The sequence below is a fragment of the Tamandua tetradactyla genome, chromosome 5 (genome assembly GCF_023851605.1).
Source record: "Tamandua tetradactyla isolate mTamTet1 chromosome 5, mTamTet1.pri, whole genome shotgun sequence".
Lineage (NCBI taxonomy): Eukaryota > Metazoa > Chordata > Mammalia > Pilosa > Myrmecophagidae > Tamandua > Tamandua tetradactyla.
Window position 1 is genome coordinate 184614984 of NC_135331.1, and position 24981 is coordinate 184639964.

The 24981-nt window shown below is 34.3% G+C and overlaps 1 protein-coding gene across 6 annotated transcripts in view; it reads right to left on the minus strand.

The window, feature by feature from the left end:
- Nucleotides 1-24981, minus strand: part of TRDN (triadin) — a 435680-nt gene that overhangs the window by 270506 nt on the left and 140193 nt on the right. For 5 of the 6 annotated variants that reach the window (XM_077162800.1, XM_077162799.1, XM_077162802.1 and 2 more), the window contains exons 6-9: nucleotides 22234-22308; nucleotides 16941-17000; nucleotides 10243-10425; nucleotides 4608-4667 (exon numbers count right to left, since the gene is read on the minus strand). In XM_077162800.1, the coding sequence (XP_077018915.1) occupies nucleotides 4608-4667; nucleotides 10243-10425; nucleotides 16941-17000; nucleotides 22234-22308 (378 nt within the window). The remainder of the gene's footprint in view (nucleotides 1-4607; nucleotides 4668-10242; nucleotides 10426-16940; nucleotides 17001-22233; nucleotides 22309-24981) is intronic. The other variant, XM_077162803.1, reaches the window with a different exon arrangement.

Sequence of the window (24981 nt, forward strand, 5' to 3'; positions counted from 1 at the left end):
TCTTTTTCAGAAGTCATCAAGTTATCCTTAGTCATATAAATACTGAAGTCAGGTCTTACCTCTTTTCTGGATGATCAGCTGCATGATGTCATTCAACAAACACTTATTTAGTAAACATCAAAAATCCTAAAGGCTGTGTTTTTTGGAGATACTCTGGATGTTTGGAGTTAAACTGAGTATGTTTTTGTGGAACTACAGTCACCTTGGAATAGGATTTTCTGGAGAAGACTGAATTTTACCTATTCTTCTTCAATTCAGCCAAGTGATCTCTATAATATATTAGGTTAAACCATTAAATAACCGTCACTAGAATGCAATTACATTTGACCTCTTCTCAGCAGAATCAAACCAAAAATGTTGCCACACACCACTAAATTTCCTAAAAGAATTTTAATAAAATAAGGGCATTGATTTATTCCTCGAGGCTCTTTTCAGCTATGGACTTAAAACCCATGGATTTGGAATACAGATAGCTAAATAATACCTTATTCTATAGTCAGAGAAGATTTTGATAGGTGAGTGCCCGCAATTTTAAGAGAATACATGACACAGAAATGGCAATAATTTACCTTAACATAAATTCTCGACTCAAGTAAAATCAGACAGTAGCTAGATATTCAATGATGGGATGGCATCAAAGGCTAAACTTTAACTTCTATTGAACTTTTTTTTAACGTCTATTGAACTTTAACCATAATTGTTGCAGAGATGAAAAAATGTTAAAATTACTAAGCAAAAGCATACTCTCCCCAGTCCTTGAACTGGATGCTTAAATTTATTTCTTTTTCTATAGTGAATGCAAAGAGGTGTATAAGCCATGAATTTCTTGCATACAGAAATCTGTCTCATCTTTGACTCCATTGACTCTGTCCAGCAATCCACATACTTCATTAGCCCAGATAGAAGCTGATACAGAGGGAATATAAAAATGCCAAGTAGAATCATGATGATTCCTGCAAATGATCTATATATGTTTACTTGAATGAAACCATCTGGATGGCTGTCTACTAAAATATATATATTAATATGTATATATATATAAAATATATATATGCTTAGTCTTAAAAGATTGGAAAAGAAATTAGGGTTATTGGGAGTTTGATACAAATGAATAAACTTAAGGAATTTATCTTGACAATTTACTCTATGAATTTCAAAAAATGAAAAAAAAAATTGTCAGTGTTGCAACTAATTTCTGTTTTAACCACCAGTTTTAATGGTTCTCTCATAGGAAAATGCCAACTAGATTATTCTAGCCCTAGGGAAAAAGCGGGATCATCACCTTCAAGACAGCTACCATTGAGAGAAAATTCTGTCACTCCCGTCCTTCTCCCCATCTGCTCACTTAGGGAAGGTTATTTTAAAATATTCAAAGCATAAATAGTTATTCAAAACTATTCAAAATATTCCTATAATGCTGACCATCTACATTATCAAGGGATAACATCAAGGGTAAAGGTGGAGTTTTTAGGCCATTGAAGGGCAGCAGGGAAAGTATGTCTGGAGAGGGACACTAGAGGTCCATAATATTCCTAAAATTGCACAGTGTAAATATATGTGTACTCCAGTGGTCCACAGGGCCAACCTTGGTGTCATTCATTCAATTCTTAGGTTTATATAGAATTTTCTTGATATTTCAACTTAATATAGGTGAATCAACACAGGAATATTTTAATTAGATATGGCAAAATGGATTGAGCCTAATATTTATGCTGGCTTAATCCATAAGGCTCCTTATTTGAGTTAGGGATGGTCACTGGCCACAGACTAGTGCACAGACACTGTAGAGAATCAGAAAGAGCAATCCAATTCATCTGCAGGTACATAATCAAAATATGGGCTAAGAATGTTTAAGGGATCATGGAAGTTTTTTATTTGATGGGGTAAAAGGCAAAGCTTCGGATTTATGTCATGGTGTCAGCACACTTCCTCAACAAGGTTTTCCAAATTTGAACTGTAATTTGGGACACTTTTGAGGGCGCGACAGATATACAAAGGCAATTGTGAGTCTCAGAGGGAAAATCAAATCATAGTTTTAAAAACTCATTACCAATAATTAATAATGAACTCTAGCTAAACAATAACAGGTGTCCCACTAATTCCAAACAGAGCCGGAGGGAAGCACAAATGTTTTATAAATAGTGGATACATGCTGAGCAATACACTTCGCAGGAATTGTTTTATTCCCTAATGGTCAGTCAGAGTTACAGTCTTCTCATTTACTTTTTCTCTAAATTAATACGCCAAAATTAAATCTGTATTTCTCATTCCATATTAAAATAAAAACACACAAACCATATTCAGTGCTTTCTTCCCCAGTTTGTGTCATTACCCCACTAACAAAGATAATATTATTGAATTTCCCTTATGTACATTTTAAAAATTTTATATATACAGTGTGCTATATGAAAAAAAACAAACAAACATACTATACAGGCTTCCCTTCCTTCACTTTTTCCCTTCTACCTTCTAGGAAAAAAAATATTGACATAAATATTCTTGAATTTCTTATATGTTATAGCAATAAATCTTCAAAGTCATGAAAGCAGGTAAATGAAATAAGTTAAGAAGCCCATTAGAAAATTGACAAACAGTATTACGAAATCAAATCCTATAGAATTTGGGAATTTAATTTAGGAATTAGCATAATAGCACTTTGGCTTTGAAATCATGGCTGCTTAGAATGAGAATGCTCACTTATGCTTTTGGAAGGACTTTCACTCCATGATCATTAGCAGAATGTCCCTTAATTTATATGGACATGGTTTTTAGTTTTCCTTACTACCTAATCTGCTATCACATTTCATTGAGAAGTGATAAGCTTTGTGACTGTTCAACTGTTAACATTCGTCACTGATTTTGACAGTGCATGGCTCCCTGTGTCCAGTGATTTTCTTGGAAATCATATTTTACTATCAATTAGTAGCTACCATGAATAATTTCAGTGGCACAAAAAATGCATAATTGTAAAAAGATAATGAAATTTAAAAATAGATGGAATAATAAAAATGCATATTAGTCATTTATTAATTCATACTCATCAAAAAGATAGATTCACCACTCATCTAAGCAGAGTTAGTTGATGTTAGAAAAGCCACAGTAGACAAGCCATAGAGAATGACTTTCTTAAAACATCAGAGCTGAACAAAGCTGGAAGCAAACTTTACACCTAAAATGGAATTAATGTTGTATACACCTGGGACTTGTCAGTACTGAGTAGTTCTCTTCAGAAGGGGCACTTATCCTGACAGGCTGTTGTGGGAAGAATGGATCAAATAATAAACTAACATATTACTTTTTGCCCATCAACTAGATACTTTGACAACAACCTTGCAAGTAGTTACTGTGCTGTCCATTTAAATGTGGGAAAACTGTAGATTAGGTGAAGTTCAATGAGTTGTTCAAGGTCTAAAGCTAAAAAAGAATAATGTCAAGGATTTCTGTGATACTACCCCACCTTCCTGAGTGTTGGCATTTCACTTTGCTAGAATGAAATCCACATATATGGACATTAATCATTTTCACCAAGTGAGTCATTTTATTTTTGATAGTCTTTTTTTTCTCTTTTCAGTTTCTAACCCATTTAGAAAGTAAAAAAGAAAAAGAAAGAGAAAAAGAAAACTTTCTAACTAGAATGAGTTACTGGAATTTCCATAGAGCCACGATTCTCATAATTTTCTAATTATGTAGAGCCTTTAAGTCTTCTAGATTTTCTCTTACCTATGATATATCTGTCTGCCAATATATATATATATATATATATATATATATATTGATTTGTGATCATATATTTAAGACAGATTTCCATAAAAATAGTATGAAAACAAAACAAAGTCTGCTTTAAGCAATCAGTTTCAATTCTTCTAACGAAAATTACCTCCTTCCTTAATAATAGCAGGTTCTTAGAAATGTTTCCCCAAACACGGATATTATATCATCAGTTTTTAATCTGCAAAAGGCATAGTACAACCATTCAAGCTACTTATTCTTAATAAAGATGTTACTAAATAATCCCTTTCCACACTCTGGGCAACAATTAAATATAAGAGAAAGGACAGATAGACTCTTTAATTAAAGTCATTCCCTCTTGTGTTGGTTACTAAGTCTAAGATTGATTCTGTCAGTAGCAGATCTCCGGAATGGCTAAACCAATCTCATGTGTAAGTGAGCAAACAAGAAAGATTTTGAAAAAAAATTATATATTTGAAATGAGATGGATTTTAGTATGAATTTTGTTACTACCAAGAAAAAGAAGATACTTTTGTGATCATAGATCTTTTCTTCTAAGTTCACCTGGGATAAAATGATTCATTGCTTCATTCCAAGATATTATTAAAGATGTTAGCACTTTTTATATATAAAGATATTAGTATTCCTGTAGTCTCCAGCTGATTTCACTTGCAATAGGCCATGCAATAATCAGAAGTAAAATATAGGCCCTAATGCCAGCAGTCGCCAATGCTTTTCACTGATTTCTCTCTAGATCTACACATGCATTATGCAATTTTTTTAAACATAAAAAAATACAGTTTAGCACATAAAAAAGCTGACAATCTTAAAAACAAAGACTATTAAAACAGACAAGTACAAGAATTGTTTTGGAGTACCTGGTTTTAAATCCCCATGGACAAAAATGTCAATCATATATCGACAGAATGCATACTGATCTGACAGAGTAGAAAGAAAAAGAGCAATGAAAAAATGTCATTGATACCTTTTTTTTTTCCATAGAGAAATGGTTTAACAAAACAAGCAAAATAGCACAATTGTATTTTGGTTACAACAATATTTTCTGAGAAGCCATCATTTGCCTTACAGCGGTTACGATTTTTACAAACTTTTCAACATATTTATTGCATAAGTTTTCATATTAAAGCAATTATTTTCATTGCCCTTTTATGTGCTTCCAATATTGAAACAGAAGTTTTACAAGAGGAAATTATTTCCCACATAGAATGTTTTACCAAATACACACTTCCAACCCTTCTGTTAATTGTCTAAATGGAGCTAGAGAATGTTTTTTAAGAAAAATTAGCAGCAGAAAAGTCTGTCAGGAGTTTGGATGAGTAAATTAGGTGAGTAAATTAGGAAGATCAGACTCACAGAACCAAATGATATTACAGTTACGCTAATAACTTAGTCATCTTTATACGGATATCTTCGTATAGTCTTGACTAGTCTATGATTTGCTTATGGAGATGTGAAAAAAAATAGGTATAGGATATGAGCATTTGGGGCAGTCTTGCTCACAATGATTTCAAGAGTTTGTTTTCTTCTTGTTCCTCTAAATAAAAGACATTGCACTGAACTTAAAATTCTCAAAAACTTAAGATTCTACTGTGGGCATTTCAACTCAAATCCTAATTGTCAAATCACATATTGTTTAAAGTTTGTGTACTATGAAGTGAATCCTGTTCAAGATGACTTACATGTTAATATTCCTGAAATAGGCATCTTATAATTGCAGCAGATTCAAAGGCAGCTTTAAGACCAAGAGATTTATTAAATTTATACAGCATAACACACCCATGATTGCTCCAAATTATGTGTATCAAACATGAAATAAAACAAATTAATTTACTATATAAATATATGTTCAAAGACTTTTGTAACCTTGGTCATTTCAGAGTATGAACAGTATTTTTAGAGTAGTGCATTTTAATTCAAAACTTTGCAAAGTCTTTGAAAAACATAAATGCAAGTTTTGCAGATTTAGATTTAAAAATTCTTGAATCTGTACATTTTAGATTAAAAATTATTTTCATTAATCCCTAAATATGTGTAGACCAAAATTCACAAAGTTTCAAAATCTATTTAAATCAGAGCACATCATCCCACAGGCAGGGTGGGGAGTTGTTGGGGGGCTAGTTCTCAAATCAGGTCATATTGCCTTGTCCCTGGATGTACTGCAAGTAATAACCAAGATTTCTAATTCCCGGAATCTGATAACCCTATAGTGCAGGAGATAAATAAGATTAAGGAAGAGAGATTTTCTCTTTCTTGGACTGCTTTCCTGAGCAAAATTGTAGAATGGGCAATTTGGCTCTAAGACAAAGCAAAACGAAAAAGTACATTTTCCTTAAATGGAAACCCTAAAGATGGGCAAATTGTGCACTTCCTGAAATTGGCATTGTTTGCCCTTTGTTTCTCTATCTTAGGTGACTGCCCTCCTTTGAGCTTTGTTCTCCCTACAATTCAAAGGGCAACTTAAACAACAAAAAGGTGGGGAATTTTTTTTAATGCAAATTTTGATTCCGTTATCCAAGTAATATTATTCCATGATCTGGATTTTAAGATTGTGCATTTCTAACAAATTCCCCAGGGAAGTTTAATTAAACCATCCTTGCAGATCACTGATCTAAAATCTCCAGAATTTTATTCACACTTATTCCCAGCGGCAACCAACAGAAATGAAAAGCTTTTCTCTTTAGGTAAGTCAAAAGTTGAAGAGGCAGGGACTATATGCAGTGTGAATGGTTTGGCCCATGCCCTGATGGTTTGGAGCTATATATCCCAGAAAAACATGTTCTTAAACTTAGTCCATTCTTATAAATTGAACCCACCAAGGTTAATGCAATTAAGGTGTGGCCCAAATCAATGAGAATGAGTTAGGTATCCAACATAGCTCCATAAGCCTTATGTAATATGCAAATGATGTTGTGATCTTACATTCTAATAACCCCAACAAATCAACAGTAAGGTGAGAAAAGTATTTTTTAAATATTTTAATTTGGATTTTTGAAGTGTTTTAAATTGGAAAGTCTATTTTCAGCTGACTTCAGTATTGGCTATTACGATGTATAAAAACTCTAAGGGCAGGGTTAAGTGCTGGACTATCTTAAGTGTGTCTGCTTCACCCATCTAAGGACAAAGCAAAAACCAAGACTTCCTGATTTATGCAGATGCATTTAATAGAAGAGTTTCTTTAAGAAAAATAAAAACCTCAATAAAATAAATAATATAATAGGAAACATCTCTTAAAGAAAGCTTGAGCTGATCTATCATTGTATCTTTCATGGTTACGGGATAAGAATTTACGTAAAGTTAACTTGGTCACCACTTAGTATTTTTCCCCAAATGGCCACCCTTTCAGCAGTAACCATACTGTCCATTTCTCCCCTTCCTGATGGTCAGGGAGCTCTAACAGATGCCATGCAGTTGCGGCCTTGCCAAGGGCCCCACCAAATGGCCACCAGGAGAAAATATATTTTAGGTGCGGAACATCAACAGAAAGGAAAAAAAGACAAAAAAATAAAGGCCTCTAATGAAAAGGAGCACATGTGTCCCAGTGCTCTGGTGCAGAGTCACATTGGCTGTACTTTCTCTGCAGTCCACACTATTCAAATAGATGTGGAAAGAAGGAAGGAAAGGAGGCTGGCGGCATCGATGGAAGGAGGGAAATGAAATAGATACCGAAAAGGAAGAGAGATAATGAGCAAAGTAAGGGGCAGCTACAGGTTTGTTTTTTCCTTCCCCGCAGATCTGTCACAATCTCAAACCCAGGAATCAGGAATCAACACCTCAGCCCTTTCCAGCCTGCTTCTGCCACAGAGCAGATTTAGATTGGGCCATAAAAAACAGATTATGTGATAGATAAGCGTGGGTATAAGTTTATGGTAGGTGTGGGCATACATATGCATCTTACTTCCAATGGCTCCAGCAGAAATATATTGCTTATATATACAATGTTGGAAGTGGCCACAGATGAATATATTTGCATGTATATGATTGCCAATGAGTATGTGTGCCTCATGCAAATATCTGTTTCCTAATGAGTATAGCTGCTGCAAAAGACCTGGGGACCCCATTATATTCGTTAAACAGAACTCTAGAAATCCATATGAAGAGAACTACTGAAGGCACTTCAAACTCATTAGGTCTAACTTTAACTAAGCAACGAAATAGTCCCTTATCCAAAGGAGAAAAAACAATTTTACTAAGTCACCAATACAAGATTCTCAAAACTAAAGTCACCTCACAATTTATTAAAAGACACTATCCTTTGTTTAATTGTTGGGTAAAATCATAATGTGATTTGGCTTGTTATAAACAAATGCTCTTAAACTTTTGCTAAATTTTATTTTTAAAATGATCATTTATGTCTCTGACCAGCTATCAGAGATTGTTTTGATTACTTGTCTAATGGAACATTTATTTAGTTGATGGTAGCTATTCTCAATAGAGTATTACTTTAGTAAATGCGTTTGTTTGATACAATTGCATTTGTGCTTTTGTTTCAAACTCGAAGGGATTATCTCATCATGTGGAATTTAAAACCTTGATAAAAAATGGGAATGATAATAAAATGCTACCTTTAATAATTTCAGATTATTGATGAGAATCAGATACAATGTATATGACCTGGAAAATAACTATCATTTGAAAGTGTTTTGGTGATAAATTTTCAGCAATAAATTATGGCCAAATAAACAAAGATATTCAATGATTTTTAAAAATATGTTCATGTTCCTTGTTTCTGGATAGACATTTTGATATTTCCATGTATAACTGGTATAAATTTTGACATACTATATTAATGGACTAAAAATACTAATAAACTTGATATATTTCAACTGGCTTCATGTAATTATTTTTATTTTTTAAAGTTCCATCTGAATTCAGATTATTTTAGTATATTGCTAATTATTTTCAATAAACTATCAGTGAATCAGATTTCTTTTCCTGTTGTTTTCTAGCCTAGTAAAATATTCCATTTAAGATATTTTCTTTTTATTTACTATATCTTTTACTTCCTATTCACAAATATTTCATAGAAAAATAGTTGTGAGTGGGGCAATAATTAATACTTTGGGGTTTTTTTCAGGGCGATATAATCATCTTGCAAATTGAAGAAATTTTTAGGGTTCAGAAATTTAATTCCACTCATATCTTTAGATATTTTGAAAGAGATGAGAATTACTTAAAATAAAAGGTAAGTAGAACTCTAAAAGGAAAAAACAAATGAAAACATTTGTTCCCCTTTCTTCTTTCCTTTTTTTAATCTTATACGTATGTATGTATATATGTATATGGCATTTGTAGTATACATCAAAGTTTTATAATCATTACATGTCAATTCAAGGGATAAAGCATTTCAAAGATGAAATACTGGAGTGGACTGTAAACCTTCAAATCTTGTACTTTATAAGGGGCAGAGAGGTGGAATTATTTTCAGACCCACTGTTCCAATAGCTTATTCAGTAGTAAAAATTTAATATTCTTTTAACTAAAAGCATATAGAAAACAATTTTATATTCCAGCCCTCAAATAAGATCCTCACAACTGTTCCTAGAACAAAGTAGAATTATATTTGTCAACATATCTAAGAAATATTTCTAGGAATAGTCCCTACAGATTAGACAGGCACATTCTGTGTGGAGATTCGTAGGATTCCATGGCAGCCTTGAGCTAGGAATGGATTTGGGGAAAGAAAAAAATCAGTAAGGATGTGCTCCATACATACATTTTCTATCCTCTTAACATTCTACCCCAGCATATCTGCATAGCACCTTTTCATAAAGAATGCCGCATTTATATTTTATCTCCATCTAAATGCTGTATTTCTGTGGAGGACGGATGTATGTTTGATGTCACTTTCAGGGAAGCTTGGCACAATATGTCAGACAGATTTCTAAAGCCATAAACTTGGTTGATGGAAGGTGGGAAAGAATCTTGAGAATTCTTTATCTATAATATCTTACCTGTCAAAATTAAATAATTTAACAATCTTCATTTCTAAAATTATGTGCTTTTACACAGCCAACAGGAATGTATGGATAGTTGTTATATTTATTCCAAATGACATGAAAATACACCTCTTAAAAAAACTCTAGGAGAATTGTTGTGATTTTTCTTGGACCGCTATTCTCCAAATGAATATGGCGCATGCAATTTTTATTCCACTCTTAATAGAATTCCCATATATCAAGAATTCAGCAATTCCCATATATCAAGAATTCAGCAGTTACACCGACCCATAATTAACTGCAGGTACTAACTCAAATCTTCTTTTAAAAATTCTTCAAAATTCATCTTTAGATATATGAATATATTTTAGTTTATCTATTAATAAATTTTAACTTCCACTTTTTAGATTTCCTTTAAGGTATATTTACTTATACAAGTTTTGTCTCCCCATTTGAAGTCTGATTTCAGTCTCTGTCAGCTTTTAATTTCATCTCATCTGCTTCTTGCCCAATATTCTGTTAGAACCTCCAGCAGCCTCCTTCTCTGAACGTTTACCTTGCTGTTCGTGCTTCGGCACAGCTGCAGTCTCTTTGTCATCCTTTGTTTTGAGTTTAGGTGGTGTTTTCTGTACTTCCTTCAATTTTGCAGCTGTTTGCTTCACTTTCTCTTGTTTTCCACCTTTCACTTCCTTTTTAGTCTTTTCTTCAGTCTTTTCTTTAATTTTAGCTTTCTTTTCTTCTGTAGAGAGTTAAAGAAAAGTTGGATTAATTTTGTTTGTTTATCAAGATAGCAATTTAGCATATCTTTCTTTGATCATTAAGAACAATTCCAAAGAAAAGAGTGAAGAATACAAGAACAGAAAAATTGTATCCCTGTCATAAATAATTGTTGACTGCTATCTGAGTTTCATTCAGTTCATGAAGTGTTATTCTAGATTCCTTTTTTAAAAAATTAACTCCTTTGTAAGTTGGTGCTCTTTGTTAATTTCTACATGAATGACTATCTTTTACGTAATCAGGAACTTAGCCTGTCACCAAAGACACATTTATCATCTGCAGGGGATGAATAGACATGAATTTTTTTTAGAGAAACAAATATCCTTACCAAAGAGTCCAATAAAGGGGCATCCTTGTGAAAGGATGCAATTATTTTGCTGCATCTTAAAGATCATTAAAGAAACTGAAATTCCAACCATATTTTTCAAAATGACTGTTAGGGATGTAAATATAAAATTATCTTCACTGGCAATGATTAAAAGAAATAAAACAATAAACTATACAGGGACAGCAGAGACATTCCGTCTCAATAATGACTTGAATTTAAATGGAATGAAAAAGCAGAAATTGAGATTCTGGTTCCTGCTTACCTTAAGTCAGAGATAACAAGGCCAAACTATTTTAAAGCCCTTAAATAGATCCTAGGAAATGGAAAGCGCTATAAAATAGGATATTTGTATATATCCCAATTCACATTCTTAATTTCATATTTTGTGCATTTTGGAGAGGGAACTGAGAATCCAGATTAATTACTCTGTAAATCATTCTGTTATTTAAAAACAATAGTAATATAGCACACTTTTATGAAAAATTATTTATAATACATACTTCTATCAACATATTGGCAGTTATTTATTCAATGTGGCCACCCATAAACACTAAATGTCCTGGTAAGTCTACTGCAAAGTTGGAATCTCACAGGCTATTTGCCAATGCAGTGTCCAGACTTTATTGTTACTCATGTTGAAGAATTTTATGAAAATAATATAATCAACTTTCTTGACTTTGGCATACTAAATGATGACTGGAGACTAAACCAAGGTAGTATTGTGAGGTCCCGTGGAGGGAAGAATGAAAACGATAGCCCCTAACACATCTGAGAGACTAGACCAACACTTTCCAAAGCACTGTTCCTCAGAAACTATCCGTGGAGATGTCAAGTCTGTTTTAGGGAGGGGAAGTACACCTTCGCCCAGATAAATTTGAAAACACAAAGCTAAGCCAGTTTCTTTACTGGAATTTTTCAAAGCTAAGTTATATTGAGAAGTGTATTCAAGAAAGGAGATATGCTATACACTGTTTTCCAAACCTCTCATACAAATATCCATTCACTCCATAACCTTCCAATGTCTTCATGGCTTCTCTGATTGTGCTCAATCTGGGATTTTCTCCCACCGCTAATCCATTTCTGAATCACCTCTGCTCTAACAGCAAATGAATTTGTTTCTGTGATTGCAACCACTAGCTCTCTGGGCATGACTAAGTAGACTTCATTCTAGGACTCCACACCAAAATGTCTACTAGTTGTCTATCTGGAGAGTAAGTTCCACTAGGAAAGCCAACAATCATACACCTTATGTATGGTCACATAATTAATTGCTGGAGCTCTGAAGATCAGCAAGATGATGCTGCCTATTCCCCCAAATTTTAGCATATCTTTTTTTTTTTTTTGGAATGGACAGGCACTGGGAGGCATGGCAGGCAAGAACTCTGCCAATGAGATACCATGGCCTGCCCTAGCATATCTTTTAAACCCTGCAAAATCTGACTCCAAACTATCTCTCCTCTCATACCATCTTTCCAAATGTTTCTTTCTTCACTAAACTAATTCTTATTTGTTTTTAATATCGCACAGACATTGTCAAACATGGTCAAACATTGGCGACAGGTCAAACATTGCAGGCTACCATCTCCACATTTTCATGCTGTCCTCATATCTAAATCACCTGGTATTCAAACCACAGGCTAGGCCATTGGAGCTCATCATTCCCCTCCTTAGGTTTCCATTTGCCTGAACCTTTATTAAAGCATGCATGTTTTCCAGTCTGATATCTTGTTGAAGATATAAGAAGTTTTTATTCACACATCTATCTTTGTTATCAGACAGAGAGCAACTTAAGGATAGGAACTATATTATTCATTTTTGTATCATAGTATCTGTCACAGGGCTTTATTCAGAGAAAACACACAATAATTGTTTGCTGAATTAGCAATTTTGATCAAGGAGAGAGAACAGTAAATATACTTCTTTACTCAGCTCAGATGCACATTCTAGTGACATACAGATTACACTTAAAAAGACAGATTTTCAACATTTGAAAAACCTCATAGTTTCGGTAATTTGGAAATAAACCGTCTTTTTGTTTATGCTTTTGTTGATAAATTGTTATGTTTGGTTACCCTAAATGACACCCACTCACTCCATATAGGTAGCAGCTAATTTAACCTTATCCTCACACTATAAAATTAGATACGTGTGAAATTCAGATCTACCTTTAATGCCATCATAATTTATCAATGGGAAAAAATGATTTTCTTGGTAATACGATTGCATATAAAATGAACAAATTATTATCATTGATTTTACATATAAAAATAATAAAATTTCCCTTGTCTATTTTAGACAGTACTCAGTAATCTTCATCTTTGAAAGTGATACCTTTAACGCGCATTAAAAACAAAAATGGATATGAACTCAACAATGATGCAGATATAATGAAAAAAAAAAACCATGCAACAAAAACAACACCCAACCTCTGTTTAACTGGGTAGGTATTCTTCAATCTTGCATCAAGCTACTTTTCCAGAGTTTCATAAAAATATGATAAATGACATTGCCATGTTACTTCCAAGTCACCCAGTGCTATTTAGGAAAATGACTTTTGCCAAATGGCAAAGAAAATGGACTAATTAAAATAATGACATCAAAATATTTGATCCAGTTTTGAAATTAGCATTACCCATTAGCAATTATCCATTAGCATTACCCATTTGTCATCAGAACCCAAAGGTCTGATGACAAAGTATGAGCACAACATTGCCCAATAAGACATTAGCATAATATACATTTAGAGTTAGGAAATAAATTTCATCTTTCATTCATTATGGAACTACAAATTGCTTCTCTGTGCCTCCATTTCTCTATATTAAAAAGTCACTATTGTAACTGCCTGTTCCTCTAAGGAAGCTATAGATAAGAGTAAAATAATGTAAGCAAAATTACTTTGAAACCTACAAAGTAAGTACATAGAAATTTCTGCTATTAGATGGAAATATCCTGTATTCTTAGAGCTCTTTGGTGTTTCCCTAGAACTTACACATAGTTTAGTGCACAGCAGAAATGACCATATTTAAACTCATTTTCCATATGAGAAATCTAAGAATCAAAAGGCCATTTTCCAAAGATGGTGCAACGAATACATCAGAAGTACAAGCAGTCTAAACCAGAACTCCTATCCCATTTACTCATCATACTAAACTGCATAATGTCATTAATATTAATTTCCCAAGAAGATAACCAGAAATGCATTTAAAACTTATGAGGGCGGATATAAATGCACCTGGATCCAGTAAAAGCAATAGAAACTCTTCACAGACATAATTAAAATAGCAATAATCTCCCTTACTTGATCCAACACACAGGTGTCTGAAGATTGTTGCTCCAAGGTCTGTTAGACAGCCGGCCCAAACTGGGCCTGCCCATCTGAGTTATCTTTCCATCCTTCTCTTCTTCTCCCCTGCCTCTGTTATTTTTAATGAACTACAGAATTAGGCAGTTTCACACTGGCTTAGGGTCCTACAGGTGAACCAGGGTAGACACTGATGGTCCAGGCTCCTCCTGAGGCTGCGCCGAGCGGGGCCAGCCAACTGTGGCCCTGGGCAGGTTGTGCTTCACAGAGAAAAGAAACTCACGACAGCTGACTCTGGGAATCAGAGGTCTCCCATGGGAGATGCGCTGCAACTCTGGTTATATACCTTTCAAATACGATGCTTAATCCTTGTATCTAACGTCAAGGTCACATACTATAGTTTGTTTCTTTTTAACTATATCATCTATATAGAAGCTCGTCATTATACAAAGAACACTTCTTATGTATTTATTATATTTCTAACAAATATGCATATACACATACACATAAAAATATAAATTCATGTGTATATATTATACAAATACAAATAAATATGCACAAGCTTGTGTGTGTGTGTTTTGTACCTGGCCCCCTTTATCTCTCCTAGAAGAATGCACATATGGATGTAAATAAAAAGTTCGTGGCAGACAGACTCAGGATGTGCCCTGATTAATTCCCATCTTCTGGTCTCCATCCACTCAGGGGAACTGGCTTATCAACACGCTGATAACCCATCGAACATGGCAAAGGTAATGGCACGTCACTCTTCCATGATTAGTCTACATTAGATTGTGCTTTCTGTCTTGCTCGCTGACTCTCTCTCTTGCTAGGGAAGCTCATGTGGCAAGGACCTGGTGACGGTTTTCAGCCACCAGTTAGCAAGGAACTGAGGCTGTGTCTGAACAGCCCTTGAGGGCCAACCAACATGTAGATGAGCTTGGAAGCAATTGCCCAGTGGAGCTTTCAGATGCGACCCTGGCACCAGTGGATGTGTTGACTGCACCCTGGAGCAGCGGACTGAGCTAAGCCCAAGGAAACGATGAGATAATAAAAGTGTGGTGTTTAAGTCTCTAAGCTTGTGGCAATTTTTCCACAGCAATAGATAACTAATAAGTTTTCAATAAATATTTGGTGATGGAATAAATGATGTTTGAAAACTGTTACTTATCCTTAGAATGGACGTTTGATTTATATTCAATTCCCCTGGGTTTGGGCTCAGTTCAATAGCATTCGCATTAGAGCATCTGACCAGAGTTTCTCTGAGAGTCCATTTCTCCATATATTAAACAAAATAATTTGAATAAGTTCTAAAATCTCCACTAGCCTTAATATTTTGCATGTATATAAATGTATTCTCATTCAAATCTGTCAAACAGAAGAGCACTTAATGAAATAAAATAATATTTGTTTAGTCACAAAATCCTAAGACTAAACCTATGGTTTTTTAACTATTAGGAAACCAAATCTCCATTTACAATTCATTCATATTAACTTATTGTGTCGAAATAAAATTTAGTTACTGGTTGAAAAAATGTAATTAGAAAAAGTGTCTTCCTGAAATGTGCAATTATTTTACATTGTATAAATAAACACAGAAACTTTTGAAAGTATTTTCCAATGTTTATTCAGATGACTAGCCCCTGGAAAATACTAGATTGAGATTTCTAAAATATCACGTAACACCTATATCTAAAATACAAGGAGAAAGTTTAAATTTAGAAGATGATTGAAGTATCAACTAAAATCCATATTTTCTCATTGATTTAAAAGTCAGATAACATATAATTAATTAAGTTAAATATACAATCTAGTGTACTCAATGTTTTTCAATGAGAAAGTCAAAATTTTTTAACATCAAACTGTTGTTAAACACATTTAGAATCGCAATATCTAGTTTACTTAATCCCCCAAAATACATAATATTGATATTTTAATTGCTTTTGTGTTTGTTTGTTTTGATTATGTGCTAAGACATCTTAGGTCCTCAAAGGCCTAAAAACACAGTCAAGATTTATATGTGAACCTTTCTCTTTAAAGAAAAGAAAAATCCAGATTTGGAACTTCTAAAATCACTGCTCGAAAACTGAGAGCCAGGTTTGGTGTCTTAGTTTTCTATTGCTGCCATAAAAAAAATGACCACAAATTTAGCAACTTAGAACAACACCCATTTATTATCTCATTGTTCCTGTAGATTAAAAGTCTGGGCACAGCATGACTCAGATGGGTTTTCTGCTTAGAGCCTCTCAAGGCCAAAATCAAATAGCCAGCAGGACACAGCACTCGCTCTGAAGACTCTGGGGAAGAACTGGTCTGCAAGCTTAATGAGAATCTGGGCAGAATACATCACTTTCTCAGGCTTTCCATGCGACCCTCTGCATTTTCAAACCAGCAACAAATAGTCGAGTTTTTCCCAAACCTCAAGTCTCTCTGTCTTCATCTTCTGCCACACAGCTCTGCTTTTAAGAGCTCATGTGATCGTACTGAGCCCACTCAGCTAACCCAGATTAATCCTATTTTTTGATCAGCTATCAGCAACCTTAAATATTTCTGCAAAGTCCTTCTGTCAGGGAATGTAACAGCCTTGGGGGTGATATCAAGGAGTGAAATAATGGGCACAAACCATACATGGTGAAGTTTCTCATCTTGTCCTCACATTTTAAAATGTTCTATTATATCAGATTTTCAATTGCATTGCTTTGAATATTAAATTTTAAGTGTTAAGCCCAATTAAATTTTAATGAAAAAGAAATGCTCAAGGCTTATAATCATCTGGCGATCTGTTACCAAAAAATGTAATCTTTTAAACTGAAAATAATTTAATTACAGAAATAATAAAAGGGAAAGTTACCTTTTGCCACTGTCTTCGTTTCTGGTTTTTCTTTTTTCTCAAGTTTTTCCTTTTGAGTTGCTTAAACAGAAAAATTTCCATTAATAAAAAGTTTTAGTACAATTCAAGACAAAGTTTTCTCTTTACCTCAGTTTTAAAGCCATCAACATTGTGGACTATTCTGAAGATTTATGACGTTAATGGGCCTAATTTATGAACAGGAAGAGTTGCCAATACAGCAATAACCGAATAGAACCCAATTCAAGACTTGGCATTGAGACTTGGAAAGAATTTTGAACCCTGGACCCACCCTCCTCTTTTAAATCATTGTTTCAAATAGATGAAGTTTTCAGGAAAGACAGACTGAGAGAGGAATTTTACAGGAATCTGCCCCCAAAAATATATCATTATGTCTGAAAGAAGCACCCTCTCTAAGAGTAATGATAAGAAGTATTTAAACAGAGCTAGAGCTTCTAAGTACAGTGTAGTCAGCTGGGGCACACCTGACATTTGGGGAGGACTAGCTGCCTGCTGTGAGGGGTTCTCTCATGAATTGAAAGAAGGCTTAGCCCCCCTGGCTCCTGCTTACCACATCCCAATCGAACTCCATCCCAACTCATTTTCAAAACCAAAACCTTTTCAAATTCTCCTTAAGGAATAGCATTTGACTGAATTATTAAAAATCAGATTATTAATTGAGTATATTTATACAATTTAGAACATGATACCTGAATCATTGTACCTTCTAATTTTTTATTTAACAAAGTGATAAACTAACATGAATTTATTTTATTCACTTTGATTTTATTTAAATACACTGGTAAAATCTTGCATTTCTCAATAGTTCAAAAGTTCTGAGAAATACAACAGCAGCATAAGCAGCTTATTCCTATATTTCAAATATATTAAATTGCATGGTTTAAGGATTTTCCAAAGCACCATACATTTTTTTAACATTTGCATATTTCTTATAGGAGAATGACAATGGAAAATAAAGATATGATGGGAACACAAATGACAAAATAAGGGATTTAATTTAACATTTGGATTATGGAATAAGTCAAATATTTCAAATGCTTTGAGAAAAATATATTTTGGAGAATTATTAGAGGCAAATCTGAGCCCCAAATATTTACATGTTCAAATCCATATAATAAGAGCGATAATGAACATCAGCATTACTTATATTGAAAAAGAGAAAACTGTGCTTAACATAACTATTAAAAACCTATTCTTTTTAAACACAGTTTATGAATTTCTTCCCCAGCATCCTAGAGAGAGGATACAATCCTCGTGGAAAGCATAAGCACAATGAGCAGCTGAAAAGCAAATGACCCCACAGAACTCTGCGGAGAGCAGGGCCTTCTCTGCCAGGGGTTCACCCTCTCCTGTTCTCAGCCTGCCCCTCAGCCACCTCACTACCTTGTTCTTTGATTTGAGGTCATGGATAATAGCTTGGACAGTGTCAGCAGAAAGAGCACTGTGCTAGGCTAAACAAACGCCCTGGAATAGGCAAATAGCAGAAAAGAAAATAGAAATAAAAGATAATGCCAATAAAGCATTTCATTTTTGCTTTTCAATTAAGACAAATCTTCTGCAACATTTACAGTTCAAGGGCAATAAATTGCCTACCATTTTTTGACAAAAAAAAAAAATAGCTACTGTGAAGGTTGAAAAAAATCTATAATAACTGCTTATTTCCTTTTGTCACCTACACAGAATCGGTGCTAGAACTTCTGTCTAACTCAATAACAGAAGGGAAATGGACACTTGTTTCTTAACAGAGAGAGACAGCTGAATTGAAACTCATGGTAATTATCACCAAGTAAAATTTAATACGAAAACACATTTTTATTCAAATTTTCAAATGTGAAAATAAAATAAAGAAGACTGAAGCATATTTCAATTTGATCTCATTCTCTAAATATTAAGATTTACCTAAATGGTGTGTCTCACCAAACAAAGCAACTCAGCAGGTTGTGCTTATTGTAAACTCATAAATTAGCTAAAATGTAGCCATTCTAGACAATATTCAATAAAAATAAATAAGAAATTAAATTAGAATTTTACTTCACATCACACATTAAAATAAAACTTTGATCAATTGAAGTGAAATTTACATTATTAAACTGATTTTTAAAAAGTTGAGGAAATTATTGGTGACTGAATTAATCTCTAGCTGAGGAGGCAAAAGAAGAAATACCCAAAGAATACATCAACATACCCAGCAACATAAAAATTAAGCATATAAACATATACACATATACAAAAATATGCATATACTTTCATACAGATAGAAATACTAACATTAATTACTTAACAAACCAAGGGAAAGACTTCAAAAAAGTGATAGACCAAGGGATATTGATTGACACAAAGGACGTGCATTCATACCATTAGGGATAATTGGCAATGAGCATAAACAGAATCACATGAGAAGAAATATACATCACTAAAAATCATAACAAATTCATTCAACCTACAAATAACAGTTGAAAGATATAGTAGAAGAAAATGTCAGCGTTGAAATACTATACAGCTTTTTAATAGAAGAAGGAAAATATCTATGTACTGATATGGTAAGATCTCTAGGATATATTGTTAAATTATAAAAGTCAGAATAAGACATTCTAATATTTGTGTAAATGCTGGGGATAAACAATGATATATATTATCTCGCAAATGCATAATGAAGCTCTGGAAGATATACAAAAAAATATTGTATGCTCATGTTTACCATGAGCATACGATGGTTGCATGTGATGGGAACCGTGAGAAAGGAGTAAACAAGAGAAAATTTTTTACAATATCTTTATATATTGAATAATGAGTTGATTGGCTATTGTGAATAAGTAAATAAAAACTTACAAAAGAACCTAACAGATTCCCCATCTAATAGGTAATCAAATAACGCAAGTTAAAACAATGAGTTTTTCTCTTTTTATAACTTATTGAATTGGAAAATATTTGCTAAAACATGACCCTCATTGCTGTCTAAGGCACTCTCAAAACTGTCAAGGAGAATAACTGAGGCTATATTTCTGGACAGTATATCTGTACCAGAGACCAAAAGTCTTAAGAATTTTATTCCCTTCAAGCCAGAAAATTCTCTTTTGTATTCTGCTCTAAAGAAACAATCATCACATATTTTAAATCATTGCCAGCCCAGAACTTGCCCTGTGTGCATCTCACAGAGCTCTCCAACACAATGCTGGGGAACAGTCAAATTGCAGCTGCCTGGGGCAAAAGTTTGCTGACCGTGCAACATCCAGGACTGTGCCCAAGACTGAGGAAACACTGTTTGTTGGGAAAAGGGGACATCCAGTTCCACATAAACAGGGAGATTCCAAGGGCTAAATTCACATGCCCAGGACAAGACACTTGTGCAGAAAGGACCAAGGAAAACCTTTCACTTTCACCTCAAGCTATTTGCTTCTCATAGTACGGCTGCGCTCTAAGAGAGCACTCACATGGACCAATCTGCAAAGACTGGGAAATGTATTTTCCTTCTTTTTCCTTTTTCTTTTTAAAATTTATTTGTGGCTTCTAGCATTAAAGGAAATCTTTGTCATAACACTAGCTGGACACTGTTTAAGGAATAGACATCTCAGAGTCAAAAATACATTAAAATATCAAAATGTCCAGTTTGCAGCAAAAGATTACTAAACACACAAAGAACAGGAAGTGATGGCTCATGCAAAGGAAAAAATGAAAGTATTAGAAAGCATCAATAAGGAGGCCCAGGAGCAGAGAGAATATTTGAAGTAATAATGAATGAACACAACCCAAATTTTACAAAAAAAAAAGCATGACTGTACACATACAAGATGGTCACCAAACTCCAAACAATGTAAGCCTAAATAGATCCACACTGAGATATATCATCAAACTGTATAAAGAGAGAATTCTGCAAACTGCAAGAGAGACGCAATCTATCAAATATGAATGCGCCTCTATTAGAGTAAGTGCCAATGTCTCATCAGAAACCAGGGAAGAATATGCAGTGGAATGGCATAGTTAAAATGCTGAAAGCAAAAAATTTCCAACCAAGAATTCTATACCAAGAAAAGTTATTGTTCAAAAATGAGGGAAAGGTTAAGATATTCTCAGATAAACAAAAGCTGAGGGAGTTTGTCAGACTAGATCTGCCCTACAGTAAATGCTAAGGGAGTTCTGCAGGTTGAAGGGAAAGGACACTAGACAATAGATGGAAGCCACATTAAGAAGTAAAGATCTCTGGTAAAGGTGACAATGTGGGTAATTATAAATGTTCATATCATTGTACTTTGGTTTGTGACTACATTGTTTACTCCCTATAGAATTTAAAAGGCAAATGTATAAAACGTAACAATAAATTTATGGTTGTGAACTCACAACATATAAACATGTCATTTGTGACTAGAGCTATATAAAGTTGGGGGACAGAAAGATATAAGAACATAGTTTTTATATACTATTGAAGTTAAGTTAGTATCAAACCAAATGAGGTTGTTATAGATTTAGGATATTAACTTTAAGCTCCATGATAATCACAAAGAAAATACTGGAGAATATGCAAACCCATAGAAACAGAAAGTAGAACACAGTCTACCAGGGACAGGAGGAGTAGAAATAGGGAGTTAATGCATAATGGGCATCAGGGTTTCAGCCTGGGAAGATGGGAGCATTCTAGTAACAGACAGTTGTGAAGGTACCACAACGTTAGGAGTGTGACTGGTCCCACTGAATAGTGTGGTTGGGAGTGGCTGAGATGGGAAAGTTTGTGTGGTAGGTACAAAGCAAAAAAGAAAAACCAACTAAAGGTGCAGTTGACAATTAAAAGCACTGTGAGATCCCAGGCAAGAGCTAATAATGGAGAAGAAAAAGCACACAAGGACGTTGTTGGAACACATGGATAAATTTTAATATAGACTATATCAGTGTTATATTCCTTGAGCTGGGTAACATCACAAGTTCATTACATAAGCTAATATTCTTGTCTTAGGAATTGTACAGGAGTCATTAAGTGTTCAAGAAGCATTATGTATACAATCTACTCTCAAATGTTCAGAAAATCTGTCTCTCTCAAACAGAGAGAAAGACTGATGAATATATAGGTAAGTAGATGGTGGATAGATAGACTGACAGAGAAAATGTGCCAAAATGTTAAAATTGGTGGATCTTGGTATCTGTGAGAGGTGTATGTTGGAGTTCTCTCGATGGGTTTTGAATTATTTTTGAAATTGTACTGAAAATTTGAAATATTTTAAAATAAAAAGTTTAAAGAAAAAAGAGAGAGAGCAATAAGAAAACAGCAACAAGAAAAACTCCATACCTTTCTTTTCAGGTTTTTCTTTTTCTCTAGCCTTTTTTTCTTTTTCTTTTTCTTTTTCTCTTTCTCTGTGTGTAACTGAAAATAAATAGATAATACATTTCATTTAAATAAAGGGAATAAATGATGAGGTAATTGCATGGCAGTACTTGATGTAAAAGTTTATCTGATGCCTTCTGAAATCTCCCTTCAACTGGAATAAAACTTTACATGGTTGGAGGCATTAACTTCAAGATAACCATAGATTTACTTTTTCTATTTTGGAACGAAGCATAGATTAGTACTAAAACCAGAACTGATTGCAAAGATTAGAATGCTCCTCAGCTTTTACAAACCTTCAAACATGTCTAGAATTAGAGCATTAAAAAAAAAAAGCCATCATTCCGTATGCCAAAGGAACCCCACTTCAATTTTTGATAAATGCAAACCGCATGAAGGATAAATATAGAAAAATAAGCTTCTAAACCTAAATTAAAGAGCAATCGATCTAAATAGTATGTGTTCACTTTCTACATAGCAATTTCACTCAAAGGTTTTTTTTTAAACACACTGATACAAGACTAGAATGAAACCAAATATTTTCAAGTGAAATAAAATTTAATTTAACGTGAGCTGTGATTCAGAACAAACAAGAAGTCCCAAATTTAAGTCATAATCTTACCATACTTTTTCTTATAAATCCTTTTAATGGCCTCTCCTTTTGTCCAAGCCAGAAGCACGAGCCTCATTCTGGATTCTTCTCACTCTTAATTTCCACTTCTGTTCATTCACCAGCTCCTTCATTTCTCTATCTTTAGTATTCCTCATTCATTTGCTTCCAAAAAAAAATTAGAAGGAGTATCTGGTCTATGCTAAAGATTCTACTTGGCAAGATAGACTCTATTCCGATCAAAATGATGTCAACAACCTAATAGATAATAGATGTTGTATTAGCTAGGATTCTTTAGAGAAACAGAATCAGCAGGAAATATCTGTAGATATAAAACTTATAAAAGTGTCTCATGTGACCGTGGGAATGCAGAATCCAAAATTCACAGGGCAGGCTACGAAGCTAACAACTCTGATGGAGGGTCTGGACAAACTCCACAGGAGAGGCTCTTCGGCGGAAGCAGGAAAAGAGCCTGTCTCTTCTGAATCCTCTTAAAAGGCTTCCAGTGATTAGATTAAGCATCACTCATTGCAGAAGACACTCCCCTTGCTTGATTACAAATGGAATCAGCTGTGGATGCAGCCAACATGATCATGATTTAATTCTATGAAATGTCCTCATAGCAACAGACAAGCCAGCACTTGCCTGTTCAGACAAATGGGCAAATTGACATATGAATCTGATCATAGCAGATGTTAAACAAATAATTACAAAAGTGGTTAATTGCAGTTAGTATAACTGCTATTAGGAAAACATTCCAAGTGTTCAATATGATGTGTAAAATGGGCTTAATCTGCTCTATGTATTTGGGGAAAATCCTCTTGTTAAAACTGATATTTAAGGATAGAAAAGGAAAAGGGAATAAATTAGTAAGAGGTTGGAGAGGAGAAAGAGGAAAGAAACTATTCCAGAAAGTCGGAGCAGGAGGTCCATCTTGCATATTGAGGAAACATTGACGTCCTCACTATTTATTTCTCACTGAGACTATTACAGTACCATCCTGTCTAGACCTTTGTAGCTTTAGATTTAGAATTTTCTCCTTGGGCAATCTTCCTACTATGTTTTAGTCTGCTAGAGCTGTCAAACTGGAGATACCATAAAATTGGCTGGCTTTTAACAATGGGAATTTATTAGTTTATAAGCTTCCAGTCCGAGCCATGAAAATATCCTAATCAAGCTGTCATCAAGAGGATACCATCCCCCTGAAAACCGGCTGCCAGTGACCCTGGGCTTCTCTGTCACATGGCAAAGCACGTGTCAGCATCCGCTGGTCTCTCCCTTCTCTTCCAGGATTCCTGGCTTTCAGCTTCTGTGGCTTTCTCTCAGCTTCTGTGGTTTCTCTCTCAGCTTTTGTGGCTTTTTCCCAGCTTCTGTGGCTTTTCTCTGTGCATCTGAATTTCATTCTCTTATAAAGGAATCCAGGAAGAGGATTAAGACCCACCTTAAACGAGATGGGTCACATCTCTACTTAAGATCCTACTCACCAAATAATCCTACTTAAAATGGGTCCACACTCACAGGAATGGTGTCACTTTCAGAACATATTTTTCTGGGGGTCAATAAAGCCTCCAAACCAGAACATACTGTGAAAATCAAATTCCACCATTCACTTATCCACAGCTTTCAGGATCTGCTTCATTGCTCAGCATGGTATCTGTCAGATAATAGTTGCTACATATGAAATATAAAAAAATCTTTGACTACTCTAGGGATCTAACATTTGCTTACAATTCAATCTCATCTACCAGGAATCTCCCCTCAAACTTTACATACCAATTATAACAAAATGCATGTAGCTTCACAGAAACACCATGTATTTCAGTTTAGTAAAGCTGCTGAGATGCAATATACCAGAAATGGATAGGCTTTTATACGAGGCTTTATTAGGTTACAAATTACAGTTCTATGGCTGTGAAAACGGCCAAATTAAGGCACCAAGAAGAGGATACCTTCACTCAAGAAAGGCAGATTGATTCTAGGGTTTATTTGTCACATGGGAAGGCACATGGCAATGTTTCCTTCTCTCCCGGCTTCTGGTTTCAAACAGCTCTCTTAATTCTTGTTTCCAGTGGCTTTTCTCTCTACGTGTCTGTAGGTCCTGC